The sequence below is a fragment of the Budorcas taxicolor genome, chromosome 1 (assembly GCF_023091745.1).
Source record: "Budorcas taxicolor isolate Tak-1 chromosome 1, Takin1.1, whole genome shotgun sequence".
Lineage (NCBI taxonomy): Eukaryota > Metazoa > Chordata > Mammalia > Artiodactyla > Bovidae > Budorcas > Budorcas taxicolor.
This window is the reverse complement of record NC_068910.1, coordinates 109,155,113-109,181,156: the sequence shown is the minus strand read 5'-3', so window position 1 is coordinate 109,181,156 and position 26,044 is coordinate 109,155,113. Positions and strand designations below refer to the sequence as shown.

The 26,044-nt window shown below is 40.5% G+C and overlaps 1 protein-coding gene across 3 annotated transcripts in view; it reads right to left on the bottom strand.

Annotated features, from left to right (window-relative positions):
* Positions 1-26,044, bottom strand: part of CMSS1 (cms1 ribosomal small subunit homolog) — a 399,921-nt gene that overhangs the window by 35,564 nt on the left and 338,313 nt on the right. For all 3 annotated transcript variants that reach the window (XM_052642246.1, XM_052642250.1, XM_052642258.1), the window contains one exon: positions 6,474-6,562. In XM_052642246.1, coding sequence (XP_052498206.1) covers positions 6,474-6,562 — 89 coding nt within the window. The remainder of the gene's footprint in view (positions 1-6,473; positions 6,563-26,044) is intronic.

Sequence of the window (26,044 nt, the reverse complement as noted above, 5' to 3'; positions counted from 1 at the left end):
GCTTTATTATCTCTCTTTGCTATTCTGTGGAACTGTGCATTCAAATGGATATATCTTTCCTTTTCTCCTTTGCTTCTTGCGTCTCTTCTTTTCACAGCTATTTGTAAGGCCTCCTCAGACAGCCATTTTGCTTGTTTGCATTTCTTTCTCTTGGGGATGGTCTTGATCCTTGTCTCCTGTACAATGTCACGAACCTCTGTCCACAGTTCATCAGGCACTCTATCAGGTCTAGTCTCTCTATTTCTCACTTCCACTGTATAATCGTTAGGGACCTGATTTAGGTCACACCTGAATGGTCTAGTGGTTTTGCCTACTTTCTTTGATTCAAGTCTGAATATGGCAGCGAGGAGTTCATGACCTGAGCCAGTCAGCTCCTGGTCTTGTTTTTGCTGATTGTCTAGAGCTTTCCATCTTTGGGTGCAAAGAATATAATCAATCTGATTTTGGTATTGACCATCTGGTGATGTCCATGTGTAGAGTCTTCTCTTGTGTTGTTGGAAGACGGTGTTTGCTATGACCAGTGTGTTCTCTTGGCGAAACTCTATTAGCCTTTGCCTTGCTTCATTCTGTACCCCAAGGCCAAATTTGCCTGTTACTCCAGGTGTTTCCTGACTTGCTACTTTTGCATTCCAGTCCCCTATAATGAAAAGGACATCTTCTTTGGGTGTTAATTCTAAAAGGTCTTGCAGGTATTCATAGAACCACTCAACTTCAGATTCTTCAGCATTACTGGTTGGGGCATAGACTTGGATTACTGTGATTCTGTTGTTTTTGAGATTGCATCCAAGTACTGCATTTCGGACTTTTTTGTTGACTATGATGGCTACTCCATTGCCTCTAAGGGATTCTTGCCCACAGTAGTTGATATAATGGTCATCTGAGTTAAATTCACCCATTCCAGTCCATTTTAGTTCCTAAAATGTCAACATTCACTCTTGCCATCTCCTGTTTGACCACTTCCAATTTGCCTTGATTCAGGGAACTAACATTCCAGGTTCCTATGCAATATTGCTCTTTATAGCATCAGACCTTGCTTCCATCACCAGTCACATCCACACCTGGATGCTGTTTTTGCTTTGGCTCCTTCTCTTCATTCTTTCTGGAGTTATTTCTCCCTGATCTCCAGTATGATACTGGGCACCTACTGACCTGGGGTGTTTATCTTTCAGTGTCTTATCTTTTTGCCTTGTGATACTGTTCATCAGTTTCTCAAGGCAAGAATATTGAAGTGGTTTGCCAGTGGTCCTGTGGATCACATTTTGTCAGAACTCTCCACCATGACCCGTCCATCTCGGGTGGCCCTACACGGCAGGGCTCATAGTTTCATTGAGCTGGACAAGGCTGTGGTCCATGTGATTAGATTGGTTAGTTTGCTGTGATCGTGGTTTTTAGTCTGTTTGTCCTCTGATGGAGGAAGTGAGGCCTGACAACAGCCACCTGAATGAGTTTTGAGGAGGCTTCTTCACAGTGGAGCCACTAACCCTCAGCTCATAACCTGACTGATGACTGATGAGATATAGTAACAGAAGCTGAGATAAGGAACCTTCTCTGTTTTAAGCTACTAACTTTGGACATAATTTGTTATGCAACAAGAGATTATTACAAAGAGAGAGAGCATTGAGACACCGTATGGAAAGGAAGAAGGTAAATCAGAGAGTGGACAGGAAACAGTCCTCTTTTTTCTTCATCAAGAATAATACTGATGTTAAAGAGCAGGAGAGATATGAAATGATCACTGTGAAAATAACTAGTAAAAATATGCTGCAGTGAGAAAGATAAGTAAGATGGGAAAGTGGTAAGTACTCTTGCTGAAGATTCTTTTATGATCCAAGGAGATAAACAAAAAGCTAGTTCAAGAAAAAAGAAGTTCAGTGTGGTCTCTGATGGGGAGAGGATGGGTCATGGAACCATTAAAAGACTACTGACATCATGGAGGCATCAATGAAAAGTCACGAAATCCCTCATAAGGGATTATATTCTGGGAACCATAATTACAAAGTCACTAAGGGCTAGCTCTGAAATGACTGATGTTGAGGAGGAAAGAGGGTGATGCAATCTCTAGAAGTAGGGGAGTTCATGATTTATTTTGGAAGCAGTATTTGGGAAAAAAAAAAAAAAAGAACTCTTGGCAATTCTTTATACTCACATTATTAAGGAGGCCAAGGATGATTATTCAGATGTAAAATGGTTGCTAGAGATGATGTAGTTGTAAGGGTAAAAAACTTTTATAAAGTTATAAATCTGCTGCTTGAAAAACTGGACAGATGGGAGATGTAGACTCAGTAAGAGACATGCAGGCCCAGCTCTGGCAAAGGAGGAAACACCATCCAACTGGACACATACTCTCGCCTGGTGATATTAAAGTCTAAATGTGCATTACAGCTAAAAGCATAAGGCCAGGCAGCTACTATGCAAGTTTAAAAAATCAAAACAAACAAACAAAAAACCTTAAAGAACAGCAAACAACTAAGTGAATCTGAAAAGAAAATTCAAAACTTAAATATAGCAAAAAATAATTTCTTTTATTTTCCTTTTTTATCCAGGAAAAAATAAAATAAAATTACTGTTAGAAAACAAATACTTGGTTATATGTGCCAAACAAATCATGCACCTATGGCTGTGCTAGGCTACCACAGTGGACACAAATGAAATGCTGGTCCCTAAGGACCTGACCTGCCTCTTAAGAAATCTGTATGCAGGTCAGGAAGCAACAGTTAGAACTGGACATGGAACAACAGACTGGTTCCAAATAGGAAAAGGAGTACATCAAGGCTGTATATTGTCACACTGCTTATTTAACTTATATGCAGAGTACATCATGAGAAACGCTGGACTGGAAGAAACACAATCTGGAATCAAGATTGCCGGGAGAAATATCAATAACCTCAGATATGCAGATGACACCACCCTTATGGCAGAAAGTGAAGAGGAACTAAAAAGTCTCTTGATGAAAGTGAAAGAGGAGAGTGAAAAAGTTGGCTTAAAGCTCAACATTCAGAAAACGAAGATCATGGCATCTGGTCCCATCACTTCATGGGAAATAGATGGGGAAACAGTGGAAACAGTGTCAGACTTTATTTTTTTGGGCTCCAAAATCACTGCAGATGGTGACTGCAGCCATGAAATTAAAAGATGCTTACTCCTTGGAAGAAAAGTTATGACCAACCTAGATAGCATATTCAAAAGCAGAGACATTACTTTGCTGACTAAGGTCCGCCTAGTCAAGGTTTGATGGTTTTTCCAGTAGTCAAGTATGGATGTGAGAGTTGGACTGTGAAGAGTGCTGAGCGCCGAAGAACTGATGCTTTTGAACTGTGGTGTTGGAGAAGACTCTTGAGAGTCCCTTGGACTGCAAGGTGATCCAACCAGTCCATTCTGAAGGAGATCAACCCTGGGATTTCTTTGGAAGGAATGATGCTGAAGCTGAAGCTCCAGTACTTTGGCCACCTCATGCGAAGAGTTGACTCATTGGAAAAGACTTTGATGCTGGGAGGGATTGGGGGCAGGAGGAGAAGGGGACGACAGAGGATGAGATGGCTGGATGGCATCACTGACTCGATGGATGTGAGTCTGAGTGAACTCTGGGAGTTGGTGATGGACAGGGAGGCCTGGCGTGCTGCGATTCATGGGGTCACAAAGAGTCGGACACGACTGAGCGATTGAACTGAACTGAAGATGCTTATGGAAAACTAGCTGGAGACTCAACCTTTATGTGCATAAACAGCTCGAGAAGGACTCAAGAAAGCACAGTCAGCCTGATGAAAAGGTGGTCCTTGGGGTGATGAGATGCGTTCCAGAGGGAGCAGAGCATCAGGAGACAGGACGGGGAGGCCAGAGAGGAGCTCAAGGGACTGTGCGGTACTAGGGCTGGAAGAGGAAAGACTCCCAGCTCTAGTATCAAGGTGGGAGGCCCTTCAAGGAGGGGCTGATGATAGGACAAGGGTCAGGGGGCTCCACTGGCAGCAGAGTCAGGGAGCTGATGCCTCACAGCTGGGACATGAAGGGTTGAGATGGGAAGAGTGGTAAGAAAACCGGGATTCCAGTCTAGTCATTCATGCCTCCTTTTCACAAATGAGTGTCAGTTCAGGGAAGGTTCTGTGCCAGCGGCAGTGAAAATGCACAGAGGTGTACAGCCTGGTGGGGAGACCAGGGAGTGAGATGGATAACACTTAAATAAGGCAGAGGGCACAAGGAGATCCCTGTGTGAATTCTCTGATCAGGGCAGTAAAGACAGGCCTGGGAGAGTGATTAGGGCCCTGTGTCTACCTAGGACCTTGATTCTTTAAAGCTATTTGTTAGCAAAAGAAATCAGAGCAGGGTGAAAGAGGTTAAAATAAACAGTCAAATCTTAATTTTTTGTGATTTTTTTTTTTCCCTTAGCAGAAAATACCAATGGTATGTGACCAACAAAGCACTTGATGACGCAGTAAATCTAATTTTTCCAAGCTGAATGAGGAAGGACAGGTGGAAAGGGAACTGGAAGCAGTGTCATTCTCAGGGAGTGCCTTGAAGGCAGTCAAATGGGTCATAACTCCTGGTACCCCTCACTCTCAGCTTCAGGTTCTTTGTCAAATGGGATCTCAATGGGATCTCCCTGCCCTCCCAGGGCAGCTGTGATGATTGTGAGTCATGACCTTACACAGCGCCTGTACTGAGTGCTCAACCACTTGTTTTATTGTTATTGAAACGGGTTGCTGAAAGATAGGTGAACGCTCATGGCAATTAAGAACGTGTTTAACTTTTTCTTCCTCAATTTTCCTCTTCTTCCTGTGGTTCTCTGTCATTTACCTAACTTGATCGTGGGAAAAGAAGACTCAAGGAGGAAGAAGGTAAAAAAATAGGTGGATATTCAGCAAGGCGAAAGCTCTGCCAATAAAAAGAGTACAGATTCAGACCTGAGTGAGTTTATTAATGCAAATTTATTCTTTCACCAAAGAGCCCAGAAAAAGTGAGGTGCAATCAAAAAGAAAATCAAGGGAGAAAGTAAGGAAAAAGAAAGTCAATGGGCTACAAAGGATACTGGGAAACAAGTTCTGCAGTGAGGCACCGATTAGAGGCGGAAGTTAAAGAAGGCATGACTATGGTGTGGTCAGTGGAGTAAGTTAAGATAAAAATCAAACCCCATCTTGGTGAGATAAATTGAAAAGCTAAAGATGCTAACCTGTAGGTCTTAGAAAGAATGGTTAAAACTGAAATTTATACAGGACGTTGGAGTTAAATATTTAATGGCTGGAGAGAAAACCAAGATGGATTATACATTAACTATGTAAATTTTTCTGCATCCCCCACCTCACAAAGAAAAAATAAAAGACCTGAAGTATATTTCACTATAATATTTATCACTTCAGTGCTTACTCTTTGCCAACCACTGTTTAAAGAGCTTAATCATTTAATCCCCGGAGCAACTCTGTGAAGAAAATACAATTAACACCATTTTACCAATAGAGAGATGAGGCACAGAGAGTTTAACTTGCCCAAGGAATCACTGCTTGCAGGTAACCGCAATGCAAAAACTGCTTCCCACAATTATCCTAAGCCTGGTCACAAACTTTGAGTAGAGTCACCCTCTAGTGGAATGAGTTTAGGGCCACCTACAATGAAAATGGGCTTCCCTGGTGGCTCAGTGGTAAAGAATCTGCCTCCCAAAGCAGGAAAGCCGGGTTTGACCCCTGGGTTGGGAAGATCCCCCAGAGAAGGAAATAAATAGCAACCCACTCCAGTAGTCTTGCCCGGGAAGTCCCAAGAACAGAGGAGCCTGGCGGGCTACAGTCCAGAGGGTCACAAAGAGTAGGACGTGATTTAGTGACTACACAACAACAATGAATAAGATCACAAATCATTCCTGAGAAGGAGATGGTGACTTTGGACTGACAGTAGGTAGTCCTTTAAAAATCACACATGGTTGCCAATTCGGTTGGAGGGACACATAAGGTGAAAAAGCTGCAAATGGATGTGAGTGGCCAGTAAAAAGAATGAAAAGGCAATAAAAGATCGTAAGCCTAAGGAGCAAAGTTTATCAGATTCCCACTTGTGGTAATACGAAGGTGGAGAATCTCTGATAAGAATTCGCACAACAGACATGGTGCTAGACAGTCATGCGGCCCTGAGAGCCTCCTCACAGCATGGTTTGGCCCTGAGACCATGTACTGGTGTGGGGCTCATCTTGCCTATATTTATGCTATTTGTCTCCTCCTAGGAACGATACCCAAAAGAATAAGGCTGGGTCTTTGGTAAGAATATACTACAAGAATCTGAGATATCATTATTATACAATACATTTCTATTATTAAAAAAAACATAAACCACTAGAGGGAAAATTTACCTTGCTGGTCTGTAATTAATGAAGCCTGACTCTTTCAAAGGCAGAGAAGGTACAAGCTTCCCTCAAACCCCACCCACAACTGGCACTGGAACACAGGGAACACTGCAGAAGGGAAGAGGCTGATTTCAGAGCCAACAATTGTGACTCTCACCGGTTTGATTTTCTTTGACGGGGCAGGACCTGGAGCTGTCTCCTGCTGAGTCATTTCCGTGTCTCCTCCTCCTTCACCATCTGATGCTCCTAGGAAACATAATGATTAAAAATTAGAAAAGCACCTCTCTCGTTCTCCCATTTCTAGCATAATCTTGGTACTGTTTTTTCAGAGGGTTCTGTCCCTTGACTCCTTAATTTCAGCTCTAAGAAGCTGAATTTAAGAAAACTCTAAAATGAAGAAAGCGATTGAAGAACCAAGGTGGCAGTGTTATTTATAAAACTGCACAAATGAAGATTATTCAGATGTCTAAAACTGAGCCTGTTTAATTAAGGAACACACACTGAGTTCCCTGGTTGAACTCTTCATTTTCAGATAGAAAAGTTGTTCCTTGCAGGGATAAAGTAATTTGCCCTAGGTCACATACCTGGGAACCCAGATCTATCTGAGTCCAAACTCTTCCCCCACAAGTGACGCTGCCTGTACTGAGAACCAGCCAGCTCTCAACACCTGTGTGTTGGCCCCAGGGGTAACGAAAGAAAACGTGACAAAAGATTATACATCATGAGAAATTCTTATTTTAAATTTATAAAATCTTTCAACACTGGAAAAAGTAAATTATTATCCTAAGAATCAGGAAAAAAAGTTTTAAACAATTTTTCTGTTTAAAAAGCTCTTTTAAAGAAACATGGTAACCATAAGTTTTTTACTTCCCATAAATGCTATCCTGTCTTCCAGATTTTAGTGGCTGTTCTATCTGAACACATTTTTGAGTCTTTGAAAGACTTCACTCACTCCCTTTGAGTTTTTCTGTACATCTCAAAGCCCAAAATGTGGGTCTTGAGTAATACTGGTCAGAATTCATATTTAGGTACAGATGAACTAGTCCGGTAGTCCCGAGACGGTTAGTTTTATGTATCAACTTGATTGGGCCACAGGGTGGTCCAGATATTTGGTCAAACATTACTCTGATGTTTCTCTGTAGGTGTTTCTGGTTGAGATTAACATCTGAATGGGTGGACTGAATAAAGCTGACTGCCCTCCCTAATGTGGAAGGATATATCCAATCAGGTATGGCTGGAATAGGACTAAAAGTATGACCCACACTGAGTAAGATAATTTTTTCTGCCTTTGGACTTGAAATGAAACATTTGGCTCTTCCTGGATCTGGAGCCTGCAGGCCAATGGGCTGGAACTATACCATCAGCTCTCCTGTTTCTCAAAGCCTTCTGACTAGAATTGCAACTAAACAATTGGCTCTCCAGGGTGGCCAGCTTTTCGGTCCACTCTGCTGATCTTGGGGCTTGACAGCCTCCATAACTGCATGAGCTAACTCCTTTAAACACACACACACACGTGACAGAGAGACAAAGAGAGAGAACAATAAATATAGATAGATATGTAGCAAAGATATCTATTTCCCTATTGCTTCTGTTTTTCAGGAGAATCTTGCTTAATAACTGTGTAGAGTGAAAAAAAGGACTCTACCCAATGAAGCAGTAGCAGGTAGAAGATTAACAGGGCTTTTTAAATGAATGATTAAGTTGGCACTAAAAGTATTTATAGAATTGCTTCTGGGAAGAAAGTAGTAGTAGTCATATTTTCCCCTATTCCTCCTGTTAAGTTACAGCGAACACCCCTGAACATTATACATAAAACAAACAGAGGAAATCTCTGAAAGGTGGAGAGAAGTCAGACGGGCTAGGGACCTTGAGGCCCAGGGAACAACACAGTGGGGAGCTCAGTAGATTTTCTTTTAGCTCATTATCTCAGACTTGGAGCTAAAGAAGCTAGTAACTTGGAAATGCTAAGTGAGAGCAGGAAAAAAAACCCCCAACAAACGTATGCTATATTTAACAAAATGACCAGGAAAAAGACAGCCTACCAAGACTGAAAACCTTTAGATAACAACTACTTGATTCCAGCCAAACACAACAGAAAAGCTGTGACCCTGCCTACACCAGCAAAGGCTGAGTGGGGGTCCAAGCCTTCCACCTTTGTCTGGCTGTAATGAGGCACCCCAACTTTTCTTCTACCTTCCCTCAGGGTGGTGGTCAGAAGTGGTCAAGTAGGGACTGAACTCCTGAAGAGATTTTCATCCCTGACGGGTTGTGGGAAAGCCCTGTTCTCTAGCACCGCCACCACCAATGCAGTTCAGTGGAGAACCTGTTGTGAGCCTGGACTTACACCTCCTCCTGGTAGTAATGAAGGGCACCTCTCTTTCCCACTAGGGTCAGGGAACGCCTAGTTGAGAATCGGGACTCTCCATACTGCCCAGTGGTAATGAGGCCAACACCTACACTAGTGTTTTAGCAACCACTAAAAAAGCTATACAAAGAGGTAAACTCAAAAATATTAAGACAAATCAAAACAGAATTCTAAAAAGTTCAAGTAACTCACAAGAAGGCAGGAAAGATAAACAAGAAATAGCAAATAAACAGAAAAGATAAAATGACAGATTTGAATCCTAACATATCAATAATTATATAAATTTAAATGATCTAAACACACCAGTTTAAGGACAGAGACTGACAAAGTGGATTAAAAAACATGACCTAACTATATGCTGGGGCTTCCCGGATGGCTCAGTGGTAAAGAACCTGACTGCAGTGTAGGAGACACGGGTTCAGTTCCTGGATCAGGAAGATCCCCTGGAGTAGGAAATGGCAACCCATTCCAGTATTCTTGCCTAGAATATTCCATGGACAGAGGAGCCAGCCAGGCTATAGTCCATGGGGTTGCGAAGAGTCGGACATGACTGAGCATGCATACAGCTATATGCTATTTATAAGAAGCTTATCTCAAATATAACAGTATAGCTGAAAGCAAAATGATGGATGAAATGTAACATGTAAATATCAATAAAAAAGCAGGGGTTATATTAATACATTATACTCTATTGATTATATTAATATCAGCCTACATTAACATCATATTTATATATATCAGATATTAATATCAGACAAAGGTTGAATAAATTAGTTGAATAAATTAGTCTCTTCAGCCTGTGATGCTTTTTAGTTCCAAAAAGAAAACTGCTCTTCTGAAGTAAAGATGCTAGTTCTGTGATTTCCATTAAGAAAGTATGACAAGAACAGCATGGGGACCCAATCTAGCCAGCCTGGCTCCAGCATCTAGATCCCTCCAGGACTGCTGGCATTTGAGGAATTGAAGCCAGGACTGCGCCACTCAGTCCCAGTGGCTGATTCAGCCCATGGAGTGGAGTCCCCAGGACAGGCCGCCTTATTTCCAACTCCCTGAGGATCTACATTAAAAAAATGACACAACCAGATGGGATTCGTTAAACTCTTCCAGAAGTGGAGTCAAGTACACTGTTCTTTTTCAACCCCAGGCAAAAAGAGCAAAAAGCTAAAATTAAAAGTTGCACATATCTTTTTCCTTCAATCCCTGTCTTTGTCCTCTTCATGAGAAGTATCAGAAATCCAATTTCTCAGCAACTTCTGTAAGCTTCTAAGTATTTGCTTGCATGGACTCCTTCAAGTCCCTAGGGAGAGTACTGGCAGTGGATCACAGTTAATTTTCCTTTAAAAATTAGCAAAATACAGATATATGGGGATTAAAATAAATACAGTAGACCACTGTCTATTTCCACTCAGAACTCATCTCTGTCGCTATCCTAGTGAGTGATGTTGGAGCTGGAGTGAGCATTCTGGGGATCCAATTAGAGGGAGATGATTGGACAGACTCTGAGTTTAATGAAATATTATAATATAACCTTATAATAAGGCTCATAATCATAAAGCCTATAGTTAAACTATTGCAGGCTGTCCTGGTGTAGGAATGTTTCCAGGAATATTCCTACCACCCTATGCCAACTTACCAGACATCTGACACAAAGTGTGCAGGGCCAGAAGTTGTGGATTGTGATGCCTCCTTCCTTAGAATGATGCAGGAAGTGGAGGAGAAAGCAGGTTTGGGACGAATGAAACCAGAAACTAGTCAGTGGAAAATTCTTCTAATCATCAGAAATGTAAAACTGTAAGCAGAAAATTAGGTTCTCGTTTTGTGTGTTCAAAATGGAAAGTCTCTCTCATATAGGAATATATTAGATAAAGCATTTTACAGTTTAAAAAAATTTTTTTTCATATCTAATGAAAATGAATAAAACTTTTCAGAATTCTTGTGTTTATAATAGTACTGTTATGATTTCTTATTTAAAACAATGTATTTCATATCTTATTTAGTATCTGTAATTTTGTATTCTTTTTCTGAGAGGCCCCACCCCACCAAACTGCATAAGATTCAGGCCTCACAAAACCTAGATCTGCCCTAGCTATAGACCTGCTTAACTCCCCTATGGTTCTCATATTTTCTCAGCAGAGTAAATTCCTGAAACACACAACCTGGTAAGTTTCAAAAGCATGACGCTAAGCAAAAGAAGCCAGAATCAAAAGGCTATATAATGTGTGGTACTAGAGAAGGCAAAACTACAGGAATAAAAAACAAATCAACAGTTACTGGGGACTGGAGATGGGAAACTTCTGGGGCTGTTGGAAATGCCCTATATCTTAATTGTAGTGGTTACAGAACTGTCAGTCAGTCAGTATGTGCTCAGTTGCGTCTGACTCTTTGTGACCCTATGGACTGTAGCCTGCCAGGCTCTTCTGTTTATGGGATTCTCCAGACAAGAATACTGGAGTGGGTTGCATTACAAAAAACTCATGGAATCATACACAAAAATGGGTTAATTTTACTATGTAAGTTATTTACTATGTAAATTATTCCTCAATAAGCCCAACTTTAAAAAATAATGATAGAAGCTAACTTTTTAATGTCTAAGTCTACAAGCTTAACCCTCACACTACCTTTGCATGAGAAGATGGTGCTTATTAGCTAAATGTTTAGCTAAATGACATTTCCTTCTATTCTGTTTGCTAAGAGGTTTGTTTGTCCTTTCATTTTAAAACCATGAATAGGGAGACTTCCCTGGTGGTCTAGTGGTTAAGACTTCACCTTCCAATGCAGGGGTTTTGAGTCTGATCCCTGGTAGGGGAGCTAAGATCCCACATGCCTAGTAGCCATAAAACAAGAAAAAAGGACCAAAACATGAAATGGAAGCAATATTGTAACACATGCAATAAAGACTTTTAAAAAATGGTCCACATCCCACCCCCCCGCAAAAAATAAATAAAACCATGAATAGGTGTTAAGCTTAATGCGATGCTTTTTGTTTTTGCATTAATTGAGATGATCTTATGGGCTTCTCCTATAATCTGTTAATGTGGAAAACTGTAAAAATAAGTTGTCTAATATTAAATAAACCATTCTTGCTATTCCTAGGATAAATCCCAATTTGTCAAGATATATTTCTTTTTTAATAATGTTGGTTATATTTTGGCTACCATTTTATTTTAGACATTTATTTAGATAATTTTCCTTCCTAGTATTGTTCCTGTCTTGTTTAAGTATTGAGGTTATATTAGCTACATAAAAGGGCTTTCCTGGTAGCACAGATGGTAAAAAATCTGCCTGCAAGCAGGAGACATGGATTCAATCCCTGGGTGGGGAACATCCCTGGAGAAGAGAATGGCTACCCTGTCTAGTATTCTTGCCGGGAGAATTCCATAGACAGAGGAGCCTGGTAGGCTACAGTCCATGGGGTTGCAGAGAGTCAGACATGAGTGAGCAACTACCACTTTCACCTTTTTTAAATTCATAAAAGGGTTGGGAACGTCTCCTCATTTTCTGTTCTCTGAAATATTTGTATATAGTTAAGATGACCTGTTTATTGATATTTGGTAAAATCTGTTAGTAAAAGAAGCAGAGTGTAGTATTCTTTTCGTAGGTATGTTTTAATAAATGCTTCAATTTCTAATGGTTATATAATTATTTAGATGTTTCATATTTTAAACTCAATTTTGGTAAATAATATTTTTCTTTGCCGACTAAGGTACATCTAGTCAAGGCTATGGTTTTTCCAGTGGTCATGTATGGACGTGAGAGTTGTACTGTGAAGAAAGCTGAGCACCGAAGAATTGATGCGTTTGAACTGTGGTGCTGGAGAAGACTCTTGAGAGTCCCTTGGACTGCAAGGAGATCCAACCAGTCCATCCTAAAGGAGATCAGCCCTGGGATTTCTTTGGAAGGAATGATGCTAAAGCTCAAACTCCAGTACTTTGGCCACCTTATGTGAAGAGTTGACTCATTGGAAAAGACTCTGATGCTGGGAGGGATTGGGGGCAGGAGGAGAAGGGGACGACAGAGGATGAGATGGCTGGATGGCATCACTGACTCGATGGACGCGAGTCTGAGTGAACTCCGGGAGTTGGTGATGGACAGGGAGGCCTGGCGTGCTGCAATTCATGGGGTCGCAAAGAGTCGGACATGACTGAGCGACTGAACTGAACTGAACTGAATATTTTTCTAGGTAATTTGTTGTTTTACTTTTCAAATTTATTGGAGAGAGGTGATTATTATATGTATATATATATATTTTTTCTTTTCTCACATTTTTTATTTGCAACCTGTTTTTCTTCTATCTTGGAGATGTATTTCTTAAAAAAAAACAACTAGGTTCTTTATTATGCTTTCTATTGCTTCTTTGATTTCTAGTGCACTATAAGATTCTTTACTTTAAGTATACTCTATTGAGGTCTTAATTTTTGTAGTTGGGTATTTAGCCCACTGCTTTTCTTCATCTGATATAAGCATTAAGGATATAAAATTTCTTGTGTGTGTGTGCTTAGTCGTTAGTTGTGTGCAACTCTTTGTGACCCTTTGGACTGTAACCCATCAGGCTCTTCTGTCCATGGGATTTTTCAAACAAGGATACTGGAGAGGGTTGCCATATCCTTCTCCAGGGGATCTTCCTGACCCAGGGACTAAACCGTTGCCTTCTGTGTTTTCTGCATTGCTGGTGGATTCTTTTCCTCTTGAGCCACTGGGGAAGTCCATATATTTTCTTAACACGTTATAACTTAATCTGAATACCATACATTTTAATATTATAGCATTTTCATTATTACTTAATTCTAAATATTGTTAAAGACTCTATAATGATTTTCTTTGACTGATGAGTTATTTAGAAGTGTATTGTTACATTTCCAAACTGATTTTTTTAAAGTTACCTTTTTGTTATATTGTGGTTGGAAAAATGGCCTACATTTTTTAATAAAAGACTTATTTAATAAGACTTTTTAATAAAAGACTTGTTTTATTTTCTAGCACAGGGATCAATGCACTTTTTAGGTTTTTAGGGCCACACAGAAGATAATCTGTAGGATTTGCAGAGCAATAGGGTCTCTGTCATTAATTACTGGATTCTGCTATTATGCAAAATCAGCCCTAGACAGTATGTAAATGATTGGGTGTGGCTGTTTTCTGATAAACTTTATTAACAAAAATACATTCAGGTTGGATTTGGGCTATGGGTCATAGTTTGCCAGCTTCTGACCTAGTAGATAAATATTTATTTAAAAAATATATATTTTAAATAGTTGACATACAATATCACATGGATTTCAGGTAAATTACATAGTAGTTTGATATTTGCATACATTATGAAATCATCACCACATAAGTAACCATCTGCCTCCATACCCAATCAATTAAAATTTTTTTTAATAGAATATGCAGGATCTAATTGTTAGGGGCACAGTTCTATACCGGATTATGGATAGACTTAATTATGTGTTTCAAATCTGCTATATGTTTATGAATTTTTATGTTTTATCAGCTGGGCTTCCCTGGTGGCTCAATGGCAATTACTGACATGTATATTAACATCTTCCACTCTTATTTTGAAGTTCTTCATGTTTTCTAATAATTCTATCAGTTTTTAGTTACATATCTAATAGGTATATTAGATATATGCAAGTGTAGAAATGTTACAAGTTCCTGTCGGTTGATCCTTCCTTTTATCATTATGTAGGGACCCATCTTATTTAAAAAATCCATCTTGTTTACTTTAGTTCAAATTCACTAATTTGGGGAGGGGTGTTCTGTATTTCTAGAGGTGGTCAGCTGTTCTCTTGGAAATATAACTATACACACTGAAAACTCATGTTGGAGACACAGCTGTAGTTCAACAGTCTAAAGTGTTTTGCTAAAATTACTCATCCCTAGGAACCAGAATGTTTTATTTGGCCAGGCGGGGCCAGGCTAGGAACTACTCTTTAAGAACCGTGGTCCCAGCTCATTAAGGGACTCCCACCAGCATCATTGAGAAGGAACACAATTCCCACATCCAAAGAACAGGACCATGTAAAAGTGAGCTCAGTGAAGGCCCAAAGCAAATAACACAGGGCAGGGGAAGGGGCGCACAGAGGACGAGGGAGGGGGGAGACTAGGAGGAGGGAGGGGAGGGGAGAAACAGTGAGAAATGTAGCCAATGAAAGAAGAGGGCTCTCAATTCTGACTCCATGTACACTAACAGTCATACAGTGAAGGAAGCTCCATCCAAAATAATTCCTATAGGTATGCCAAAAAGTAAGGGCTTACAATTAATGGGTCCATGCCAGAAAAGAATCTGACATCTGGAAGTGGACCTCTCATTGACTCTGGGTGTGCAGAATGCCTGCTTCTCTCTTTATCTCTTGTCATTTCTCCTTCTCTATCAAAATCTTAGTCCCATCTTCTAAAATTCAACACAAGTCATGTCCTCCCCCCTACCGCCACCCGTGTAGAGACTTTCCAAAAATAGAAACAAAAATACCTTAGGGCTATAATCTAGCAAAGAGCTCCAACTTTCGCTGGTTAAAGAAAATGCTGAGAAAAGAACAGGATCCAGCATGCAAACGAAGAATTACGTGATGAGCAGCAGGAGGAATAGCAAACCCTGGGCCAAGTCTATCGTGCCCAATCCAGGGCACCTGGCTGTATGGAAGCGCTACTCTGAGAAGCCTGGGCAGGTTCAATCCTTAGCCTCCTGGCCTTTTCTGACCGCAGAGTCCCCACCTTGGATACAGGGACACTGGACCACTCAAAGTCTTCTGTAGCCTAGTGGCGGTTCGTTAGGCTTTACATTAGCATGGCATATGTCTCTCTGATTTTGTCTCGTTTTTCTGAGGTACCATCTGTTTCTTTTTCATTTGCATATGCAGCAAGAAACTGGGCATGATTCACCTTTTCCAACTCTCAGGCTCTTTAAGATGTTCTCTTCCTTTCTCCAAAAGATTTGAGAAAACAAATGCTTCTGAATGTAAGTCCCCTGTGAGTTAGTTCTTCCCATCAGAAGTTTTCTTTGCATTCTCAACTGGAATGGGGAATGGGGTGGGGAATCCCTTTTCCCACTAAATTTTGCTGTTTCCAGTGGGAACTGCTACAGCCAATAATGTTCCAATTAAGTTCCTATTTTCATAGCTGAAGATGTCCCTAGCAACAGTTCCAGACTTTGTTTATAAAATATGTTTCCAGTTTCCACAGAAAACTTTAAAGTTAGATGGTACAACTCTAAACTGTTGTCATTTTAAAACTGAAAGAAGGTAAAGTACTAAGACCAATAACATCACCTCAAAAATACATAACCAAAGAAAAATACTTCACCTTCCGTGGGGATCTTAAACACTGCACAATTTGCTGCCAGTTACTTGTAACTATACATTACAAGTTGTCACGTATAGAACTATGTAACGACTATGTTGTGGACTGGAAACTAACGTAATGTTACAGGTCAGGGAAAAGTGAAGTGTTAGTTGCTCAGTTGTGTCCGACTCTTTATGACCCCATGGACTGTAGCTCTCCAGGCTCCTCTGTTCATTGAATTCTGCAGGCAAGAATACTGGAGTAGGTAGCCATTCCCTTCTCCAGGGCATCTTCCTGACCCAGGGATTAAACCCTGGTCTTCTGCATTGCAGGCAGACTTTTTACCATCTGAGCCACCAGGGAAGCCCAATTATACTTCAAAAACAAAAACACAGAAAAAGAGATCAGCTTTGTGGTCATCTGAAAGAGGGGGTGCTGGGAGAGAGAACTGGATGAAGGTGGTTAAAAGATACGGACTTCCAGTTACAATAAACAAGCATTAGGGATGAAATGTACGTCATGACTAACACTTCTGTATGTTATATATGAAAGTCATCAAGAGAGTAAATTGGAAGAGTTCTCATCATTAGGAAAAAAAATTCTCTCTTTTTCTTTCAGTTTGAGCTTCCCTGGTGGCTTAGCGGTAAAGAATCCATCTGCAATGCAGGAGGTGCAGGCTCAATCCTTGGGTCAGGAAGATCCCCTGGAGAAGGGAATGGTAACCCACTCCAGCATTCTTGCCTGGAGAATCCCATGGACAGAAGAGCCTGGAGGGCTACAGTCCATGGGGTCGCAAAGAGCTGGGCAAGTCTGAGCAACTGAACAACAATATGAGATGACAGACGCTCACTAAACTTACTGTGTTAATCATTTCATGATGTGTGTAAGTCAAATCAGTATGTCATATACCCGAAACTTACATAGAGCCATAATGGGGGTCCACCTCTCTGCCTGGAAAAGGTGTGGACATGACCCATCTTTAGCCAAGAAGGCCTGAGCTATGTTTTGATGGCAGAAAAGGTTTACTTTTTTATGGACATGATTGGTCTCACAGGATACTTGTGACAGATTTTTCCAGTCTCCAAGTCACCCAACCTGGATAATGACTTGCCTCATGTTGCTCTGGTTTGCATAATAATCAAGACCTTATTTTAAAAAATTAGATCTCTATAAAACTGGAAGAAAGAAAAAAAAAACCACTTAACTAAAAAGCAAAACAAACAAAAACATATACAGGACAGGCTCCTTATAAAGGGGTAAAACACCCAAAGCCACAAGAGCCTGATCTCTTGTGTAAATGCTCACACTTAAGCATGGCTGCGGTGGCAGCAGAAAACAACCTTTAATGCCAAAACTGAGGGTGCCATGGAACTTAATGATAATAACACAGTCCTTATTTTGAGCAAAACAGTGTTCTAAATGCTCTACACATATTAACTCACTTAATTCACATGTCAGTCTTATAAGATGGGTACTGTTACTATTAATATAATCTCTACAGAGGTGGAGATGGAAGCACTTGCCCAAGGTGCTTAATGAGAGAACATACCAGGATTTGGATCTAATTGGTTTTTATTCAGTTTGCTCTTAACCATTATGCAATATGGGCTTCCCAGGTGGTGCTAGTGTAAAGAATCTGCTTGCCAATGCAGGAGACACAGGGATGAGGGTTCGATCCCTGAGTTGCAAAGATCCCCTTGAGGAGGTCATGGCAACCCACTCCAGTATTCTTGCCTGGAGAATCCCATGGACAGAGGAGCCTGGTGTGCCGCAGTCCATAGGGTATCAAAGAGTTGGATGTGACTGAAGCGACAGCACGAGCGTGCATTGTGCAATACCACTGCCCCTCTAACTTAGAAAGAAAACTAGGTGTCTCTCAGGTGGTACTAGTCATTAAGCTGGGTACTGGAATCACAGGGCTTTGTATGCAGAGCCCAGTTTAACAATAACATATGTTCTTACATTTGAATAAGACTCATCTAACTGGAGAAGGAAATGGCAACCCATTCCAGTATTCTTGCCTAGAGAATCCTGTGGACAGAGGTGCCTGGACACCTCTGTCGGACACAACTGAAGCGATTTAGCATGCATGCATGCATTGGAGGAGAAAATGGCAACCCAGTCCAGTATTCTTGCCTGGAGAATCCCAGGGACAGAGGAGCCTGGTGGGCTGCCATCTATGGGGTTGCACAGAGTTGGACACGACTGAAGTGACTTAGCAGCAGCAGCAGCATCTAACTGAGGCAGAAGCTGCTGCTTCTGGTGACTAGCTCCTCTCCTCCAAAATAAACACACCCAGAATCTGTTAGCAACTCTCCCCCACCACCCCTGCTTCCATCCTATATTTTGGCTTGGGAGAAAATATATTCTGATTTAGCGAGGGTATTCCTCGTTTATGCTTGTCATTCCCACATCCCATCTGATTTAGTATCTGTCTTATTGCAGGGATCCTTTAATATATTATGCATTACTACTCTCCAAGTGTGAGAACAGAAATGAGATCATCCTTGGGTTTATTTAACCCCTGAACTTTGCTCTTTGCAGCACAACTGTTAACAGCTCCCAGAATAGCACTCTGTGCACACCTTTTGGGAAGTTCCAGCATAGACGAGTGAAAAGGGAAGTTCTAGAAGTCTCAGCTTCTAGTTTCAACTTTTGTGATCTTGGGCTAATCATTTATTTTATGCCACAGTCTTCCCATTTATGCAAGGATGAAGTCATACTGCTATGATTTATGATTCTCTTCTGGTTCAGGCCAGTTTCTACTAAGAATGCTATATGCCCTGGACAAGTCAAAATTTCCAGAGTGAGGTGAAATGCTGAAGTACAGAGGTATAGGATAACATTAAAAAAAATACAGGTGAACGTGGCCTGTTACATGATTACGTGAGTTACGTCATGTCCCTGAACAGAAATTTCAGAAGGAGAAGGCCTACGAGGCTGCTTAGACCTGCTATCCATTCACCCTTGTGAAAAAGTATGAGCCCAAGAGGAGAAATGTTGAAGGGAGAAGCCCACTGTTTCTGTTACGACTGCCCTAGGCCTTCACAGAGACGTCCACTACCTATTAGATGACTTCATGTAGGCTGTTAATGTGCATCCTGTGAACCGTTAAAGGTGGGGGTAATGTTCACATGCCCTGCCTGCTCCAGGATCCTTAACCTTCTTGTCCAGCTTTCTCAATGGAAAACCCAGATCTTAACTCCCTTTTTGTATACCCTAGGAAAAGGTACTTTATTGCTTTAAAGGTACTTTAAAGTTTCCTGCAGCTAAACTGGGCTTAAGGATGTTCGTGAAAGTTGCTCAGTTGTGTCTAACTCGTTGCAACCTTGTGAACTATACAGTCCATGGAATTCTCTAGGCAAGAATACTGGACTGAAAAAAAAAAAAAAAAAGAATACTGGACTGGGTAGCCTATCCAGGGGATCTTCCCAACCCAGGGATCGAACTCAGGTCTCCCACATTGCAGGTGGATTCTTTACCAGCTGAGCCACAGAGGAAGCTACTTATCAGCTAATTACCAACTACATGGGAAATATACAGAGAGGGGTTTGTGTTGGGAATGATCTTCCAGAACTGTAACTCTGAGGTCTTCCATGATAGTGTGGGATAAATCTCAGATGTAACAGTCAAATGTGGTAAATAAATAAGAGATTAAAATAAGACTTGATTTGCCAATCCTTTGCTATCATTTTGATGGGGTCATCATTAAAAATTTTTTTTTTACCTTTTTCCTTGATATAAAGTCATACATACTAATCATAGAGAGCTCAGAAAATACAGAAAAGTAAAAATCTGGTACTACCATAAAAAGATAGTCCCACTATAATAAGAGATATATTCTTATAATCGTGATACAATAACTTCTACTTTTTGTTCTGCCTCTGTGTATATGAGTATGTGTGCATGGTGCTAAGTCACTTCAGTCGGGTCTGACTCTCTGTGACCTCATGAACTGTAGCCTGACAGGTTCCTCGGTCCATGGGGATTGTCCAGGCAAGAATTCTGGGAGTGGGTTGCCATGCCCTTCTCCAGGGGATCTTCCCAACCCAGGGACTGCACCTGCATTTCTTACGTCTCCTGCATTGCTAGGTGGTTCTTTACCACTAGTGCCACCTAGGAAGCCCATGTATATATATGTTATACATATGTGTGTGTGTGTGTATACATACATATACATATGAGTATGTGTTAGTCATGTCCAACTCTTTGTGACCCCAAGGACTATAGCCCACCCTCCAGGATCCTCTGTCCATGGGATTTTCCAGGCAAGACTACTGGAGTGGGTTGCCTTTCCCTTCTCCAATATATGAGTATATGTATGCATATATATGGGGCTTCCCTGGAGGCCCAGATGGTAAAGAATCTGCCTGTAATGCTGGAGACCTGGGTTTGATTCCTGGATTGGGAAGATCCCCTGGAGAAGGGAATGGCTACCCACCCCAGTATTTCTGCTGGCTGGCGGGCCACAGTCCATGGGGTTGCGAAGAATCGGACAGGACTGAAGTGATTTAACACAAACAAATACATACACATATATATCTGGAACTACATGTTGTATACAAATACTTTATCTTTTAATATTATATCATTAGCATTTTCCCATGTCAGTAGTACTGAAAAATATTTTTAATGGCTATATGACAAACTATTGCTTACTTACAGTATATTTAATCTGTTCTTCTATCATTAGATTATTTCTAAAAGTTGCTTTTGTAAATTTATTGTAAGAGACATTTTTATAACTTTTATGCATTTCTGATTAGAGCAGAATTCTAGAAGAGAAATCACATTGTCAGAAAGTATGCACGTTTCTTAAGGGTTTTAACAACTTCTGAACTGTTTTTCAGATGGTTTGGGGTCAATTTTAAAGTCATCAACATGTATAAAAACACCTTTTGCATCACACTACAGCAAATACTCAACTTTTAGACATTGCTAAGAGGTAAAAATGATACTGTATTTTAATTTTATTCATTTGATATGACTGAGAGTATTTTGCTCTTTTTATTAGCTATGTGTATATCTTATAGGAATAGAATGGTCTTCACCTCTGTTAATTTGTCAAGAAGGGTTTTAGTGATTTCTTTGTGTAAATCTTAGTATTTGAAATACAGAATACAAATTTGAAATACAAAATACAAATACAGATTTTTACAAATCTTTCAATGTTAAGGTTAATTTGTTTTATCTCTTAATTTTAAAAATTATTTTTGACGTAGAGATGCTATAAATTGTAATGAGATCAAACATGTCACCTTTCTTCCTTGCAATTATGCTTTGCAAAGTTCACCCTAAAGTAGATACTTTTACTTAGTTTAAAAAGTTATATGATCCTTTTTTAAACATTTAACTTCAATCCTATATAGTAGATTTTGTTGTATAGTATAAAGTAAAGCTCTAACTTTATTATCTTTTCACATATTTAATCAGTTGTCCTAACTTCTTACTGAAGGATTCTTTTTTCTCTCATTATCTTATTCTAGCACTTTCATTTAATCAAAATACAAATCATACCCATTCCTGGGTCTGGTTTTGTTGATCTGCATGTGAGTCTTCTATAGGTACCACACCATCATGTTATTTTAAAAGACATATTGAACTTTTAAAAAAGTTTTCTAAGTGGCTAAAACATTGGGGTGCAGGGAGTAACAAAATAGGGAGCACCAGATTCAGGCCAAAATCTCTGGTGGAGGTAGAAAGCACCATGGACGATGGAGGTCAGTAAGAATGTAGGGATAGAAGTTGAGCTGCTTCTCTCCAGAATCTCACATCACACCTCTGTCACTCAATAGCTGTTTGGCTTTGGGTAAGTTAATTCACCTTTCTGTGCTGTGATTTCCTTATATGAAAAATGAGGTTGTTAAGAGGTTAAATGAGTTAGTGTAAAACTCTTAGGACAATGCGTAGCTCATGGCAAACATTACTGTCAAGTAGTTATTTGAAGCGATCTTCTACTTCCATCGGGCTTCCCTAACGGCTCAGATGGTAAAGAATCCGCCTTCAACATGGAAGACCCAGGTTCAAGCCCTGGGTTGGGAAGATCCTCCGGAGAAGGGCAAAGCACTCCAGTATTTTTGCCTGGAGAATTCCACGGACAGACGAGACTGACGGGTTATAGGATATGGGGTTGCGAAGAGTCAGACATGACTGAGTGACTAATACACTTTCTGCTTCCATCATGCCACTGACATTACTCTTGCTAAGGACATCAATGATCCCTTAATTGTCAAATTAACATGGGACAGGGATTAAAAATACAGGCTCTCTGGAATCAGGCTGCCCAGATTAAAACAATACCTCTGCATTTTAAAGCTGTGTGACTTTAGTAAAGTTACTTGCTCATTCTGTGCCTTAATTTCTTCATCCATAAAGTGGGAATATTAATAGAGCCAACCATACAGGGGTATTACATGGAGTCCAGACACAATAAATGTAAACTGCTTGATGCACAGTCCTGACATAATAAATGTAAATTTCTTGGTGTACAGCCTACCACACAAGCAAATTCTCAGGAAATGGTCATTATAACCATCATCTTATCTTACCTGACTGCCTTGGGGAATTTGGCACTGAGGTTGACCCTCAACTTTTTGATACAGTTTTCTCCTTTGTGTTCTGGTGCACTATGGTTTGGTTCTCAACCCACTACTTGCACTCTCTTCTTTCATCTATGCTGTAAAGTGCTGGCATTCTCCGAGGTGTCCTCCACTTACCCTATTCTTTGGTGACCATACACTTTCTTGGTGTTCCTTCCTCTAAGCCAGGAGTTGGAAAAATTTTTATTAGAGGGTCAGATAGTTAATATTTTAGGCTTGGGGACTCTACAAACTCTGTCACAACTACACATTGAATCATGAAAACATTCACTGAAAACATGTAAATGAATGGGCATGACTTTGTTACAAACAAAACTTCCATGTACAAACAAAACTTTGTACACGGAAACAGGCAGTCAGAAAATGGCCCAGAGTTTTTCAGCTCTTCCTCTAAGTAGTTGTTACAGCTCAGGTATCCCTTACTTAGACTACTCATCACACAGTATCTATCCTCCCTTCTGGACGGAGGGCTACCCAAGAGCCCAGTGCCCTTCCATCCTTGCATGCTCTGAATGTAGCATAGAATCTGGCTGCTATAGTAAATCACCATCTGCTGAAAACACTGAATGAGATGAGCATATAATATCAATCTTAACAGTTAAAACTTTGTTGTGCTGTAGGGAAGAAGGCACTTCTTCCATATGAACCCTTCAGTAGCTACCAAAACAAACTATAGAGAAGACCTCATGGCCTGTATAACACACTGGAATGCCTACTAGAGTTAATCTTTCTTTCCCAAATGTGAAAGGGAAACTCAGGTCCAGGAAATTCGCAATTTCAAGGACCAAGTAATATTGCAGACATCAAAACAGAGCTGTCCAGCATGATCTATAAAACAGGACACACTTTATAGGAATTGAGAAACAGCTGTTTCCCCATTTCTGCCTTAAAAGGAATAGGCAACAGGGCTCAGGGGTATATGGTAAGCATATGGAAAAAATTTATTTGCTTAAAGAAATGTGACATGGAGCTGGCAAAGGGCTCAGTTTGTAAGAGATAAGGTCGTGGTGGGTAAAATTAAGAGTATTGGAAGGATATATACAGAGTCATTTCAGCATTGTGATTAATGAAAAAGGAAACACCAATAAACACTGGAGGGAAAAAAAGAAAAGTAAAGCTTAAGCTGGAAAGAACCGAATATACTCCAGGGAAGACAACTGGCTGGAGGAACCAAGTATCACTTGCAATAATAATGACTTTAGTAAAATAAATTTTAGATAAAGGTGACATTGGTTTAGTGGAAAATAAGGAAACCAAAACTTGAGTCACAAGTAATAGGGTGAATACTGAGCTTCTCCAAATATAGTGCAGAGAATACTTACAGACCTAAGAATACCTGGAAAATATATTAAAGACTCTGGGAAGAATTTTAGACTTCTGAAATACCCTCAGAATAGGTAATAGACAAAGAAGCATGTTTAACTGTTTCCTTTTAATTTCCATGTTTAAACTTAACCGGTAGTAATATTTTCAGTATAATCAAACATTTGTTGAACTCCTTTTAGGGTTGATCACTCATTTGTGTGATCCAACATATTTTTTCAAGTGGCCAATTACCAGGCAGCACTCTTTAGAATTTCGTAAAATTATAAAATTATTGTTCTGTGAAAAAAAGACCTAAAGACTTTCTTAAAAAGAATAGAGTTAATACTGATTTTTTTTAGCTTTCTACTTACTCTTGCCTCTTAGGAATTATGAGAGGATTCATTATGTGGCTGTGAAAGCTGTTCAGTCATGTTCAACTCTTGTGACCCCATGGACTGTATACCCCACGGAATTCTCCAGGCCAGAATACTTCTCCAGGGGATCTTCTCCAGAATACTTCTCCAGGGGATCTTCCCAACCCAGAGATCGAACTCAGGTCTCCCGCATTGCAGGTGGATTCTTTACCAGCTGAGCCACAACGGAAGCCCAAGAATACTGGAGTGGGTAGCCTATCCCTTCTCTAGCAGATTTTCTTGACCCAGGAATTGAACTGGGGTCTCCTACACTGCAGGCAGATTCTTTACCAACTGAGCTATGAAGCTCTCATATGTGGCTACATGGACATTAATTCATTCATCCTTCAAGTAATTAATAGGCACCTGCTTATGTACCAGGTTGGAGAAGGCAATGGCACCCCACTCCAGTACTCTTGCCTGGAAAATCCCATGGGCAGAGCAGCCTGGTAGGCTGCAGTCCATGGGGTCGCGAAGAGTCAGACACGACTGAGCGACTTCACTTTCACTTTTCACTTTCATGCATTGGAGAAGGAAATGGCAACCCACTCCAGTGTTCTTGCCTGGAGAATCCCAGGGATGGGGGAGCCTGATGGGTTGCCATCTATGGGGTCGCACAGAGCCGGACACGACTGAAGTGACTTAGCAGCAGCAGTATGTACCAGGTACTGTGCTAAGCATAGATGAGGCAAGAGGAATAAAGAAGGATCCTTACTCTGTAAAGTTGATAGTACAGTGAGAACAACAGATGTGTATAAGCAATTAAAATGCAGTGTGCATAGGGACTTGGGGTGGGAGGAGGGTAGGACTATAAAGCGAGCACCAGGGAGTTTTCTAAGGTGACAGGACTGTTTGCATACTGATTGTGGCGCTGGTCATACATGTCTGTAAGCATGTTAAAATTCACAGACCTGTATGTCAGAAGAAAAAAAGGATAATGTTACTGTACAACAATTTAAACAATAAGATGAAAAAACGTGATAGATGTTCAGCAATAGGAGAAGAGATAAATAAACTCTGGTATATTCGTATGATGGAACACTAGTGAGCAATAAAAGGAATGGACTATTGATAAATACAGCGAGGGAGGTGAATCTCGAAAGCAAGTAGTGAGAGCTGAGTGAAAGAAACAAGATACAGTGAAACACAGCCTGCTTGAGTTCATTTATACGAACTTCTGGAGTAGGCGACATTAATATGGGATGGCAGAAATCAGATTGGGGTGGCTTTGGTAGGGAGGGTGAGGGTGGGGCAGGTATTGACTGGGTAAGGAGCTCAGGGAACTTCGGGTGTGACTGAAATGCTCTGGGTCAAAACTGACTAAACATTTGAGAACCTTAATACATGTTAATTACATATCTCAATAAAAAACATGCATTTAGCTATCTTGACTTCTCTTTCACAACACAGAATTTATAATTGTGTTTAAAGTTGTAAAAAAATAAAACATTAACAACCTGTCTACCATATGAAATCATGTTCTTTTTAAGATAAATTAGAGTTCCTTTTGATTTCTTAATGAAATAATCGTCAACAGTAAATCTCATGACAAACATAATTAAAATGCAAGTGCAGAGTATGCCGCAGTAGGGGGGCAGGGAGGTCAGAGCCCTGCACTCTGCTGGGCTGAGGACGTGTTACCATGGAAGACCTTCAGAAAGAAGTGACTCCCATTGGAATGCTGAAGCAAGAGTAGGAAATGCTCAGTGCAAAGACCAGGAAAAGAATGGCCTTCCAGGACGACATGTGCAAAGTCACAGATATGAGGGTT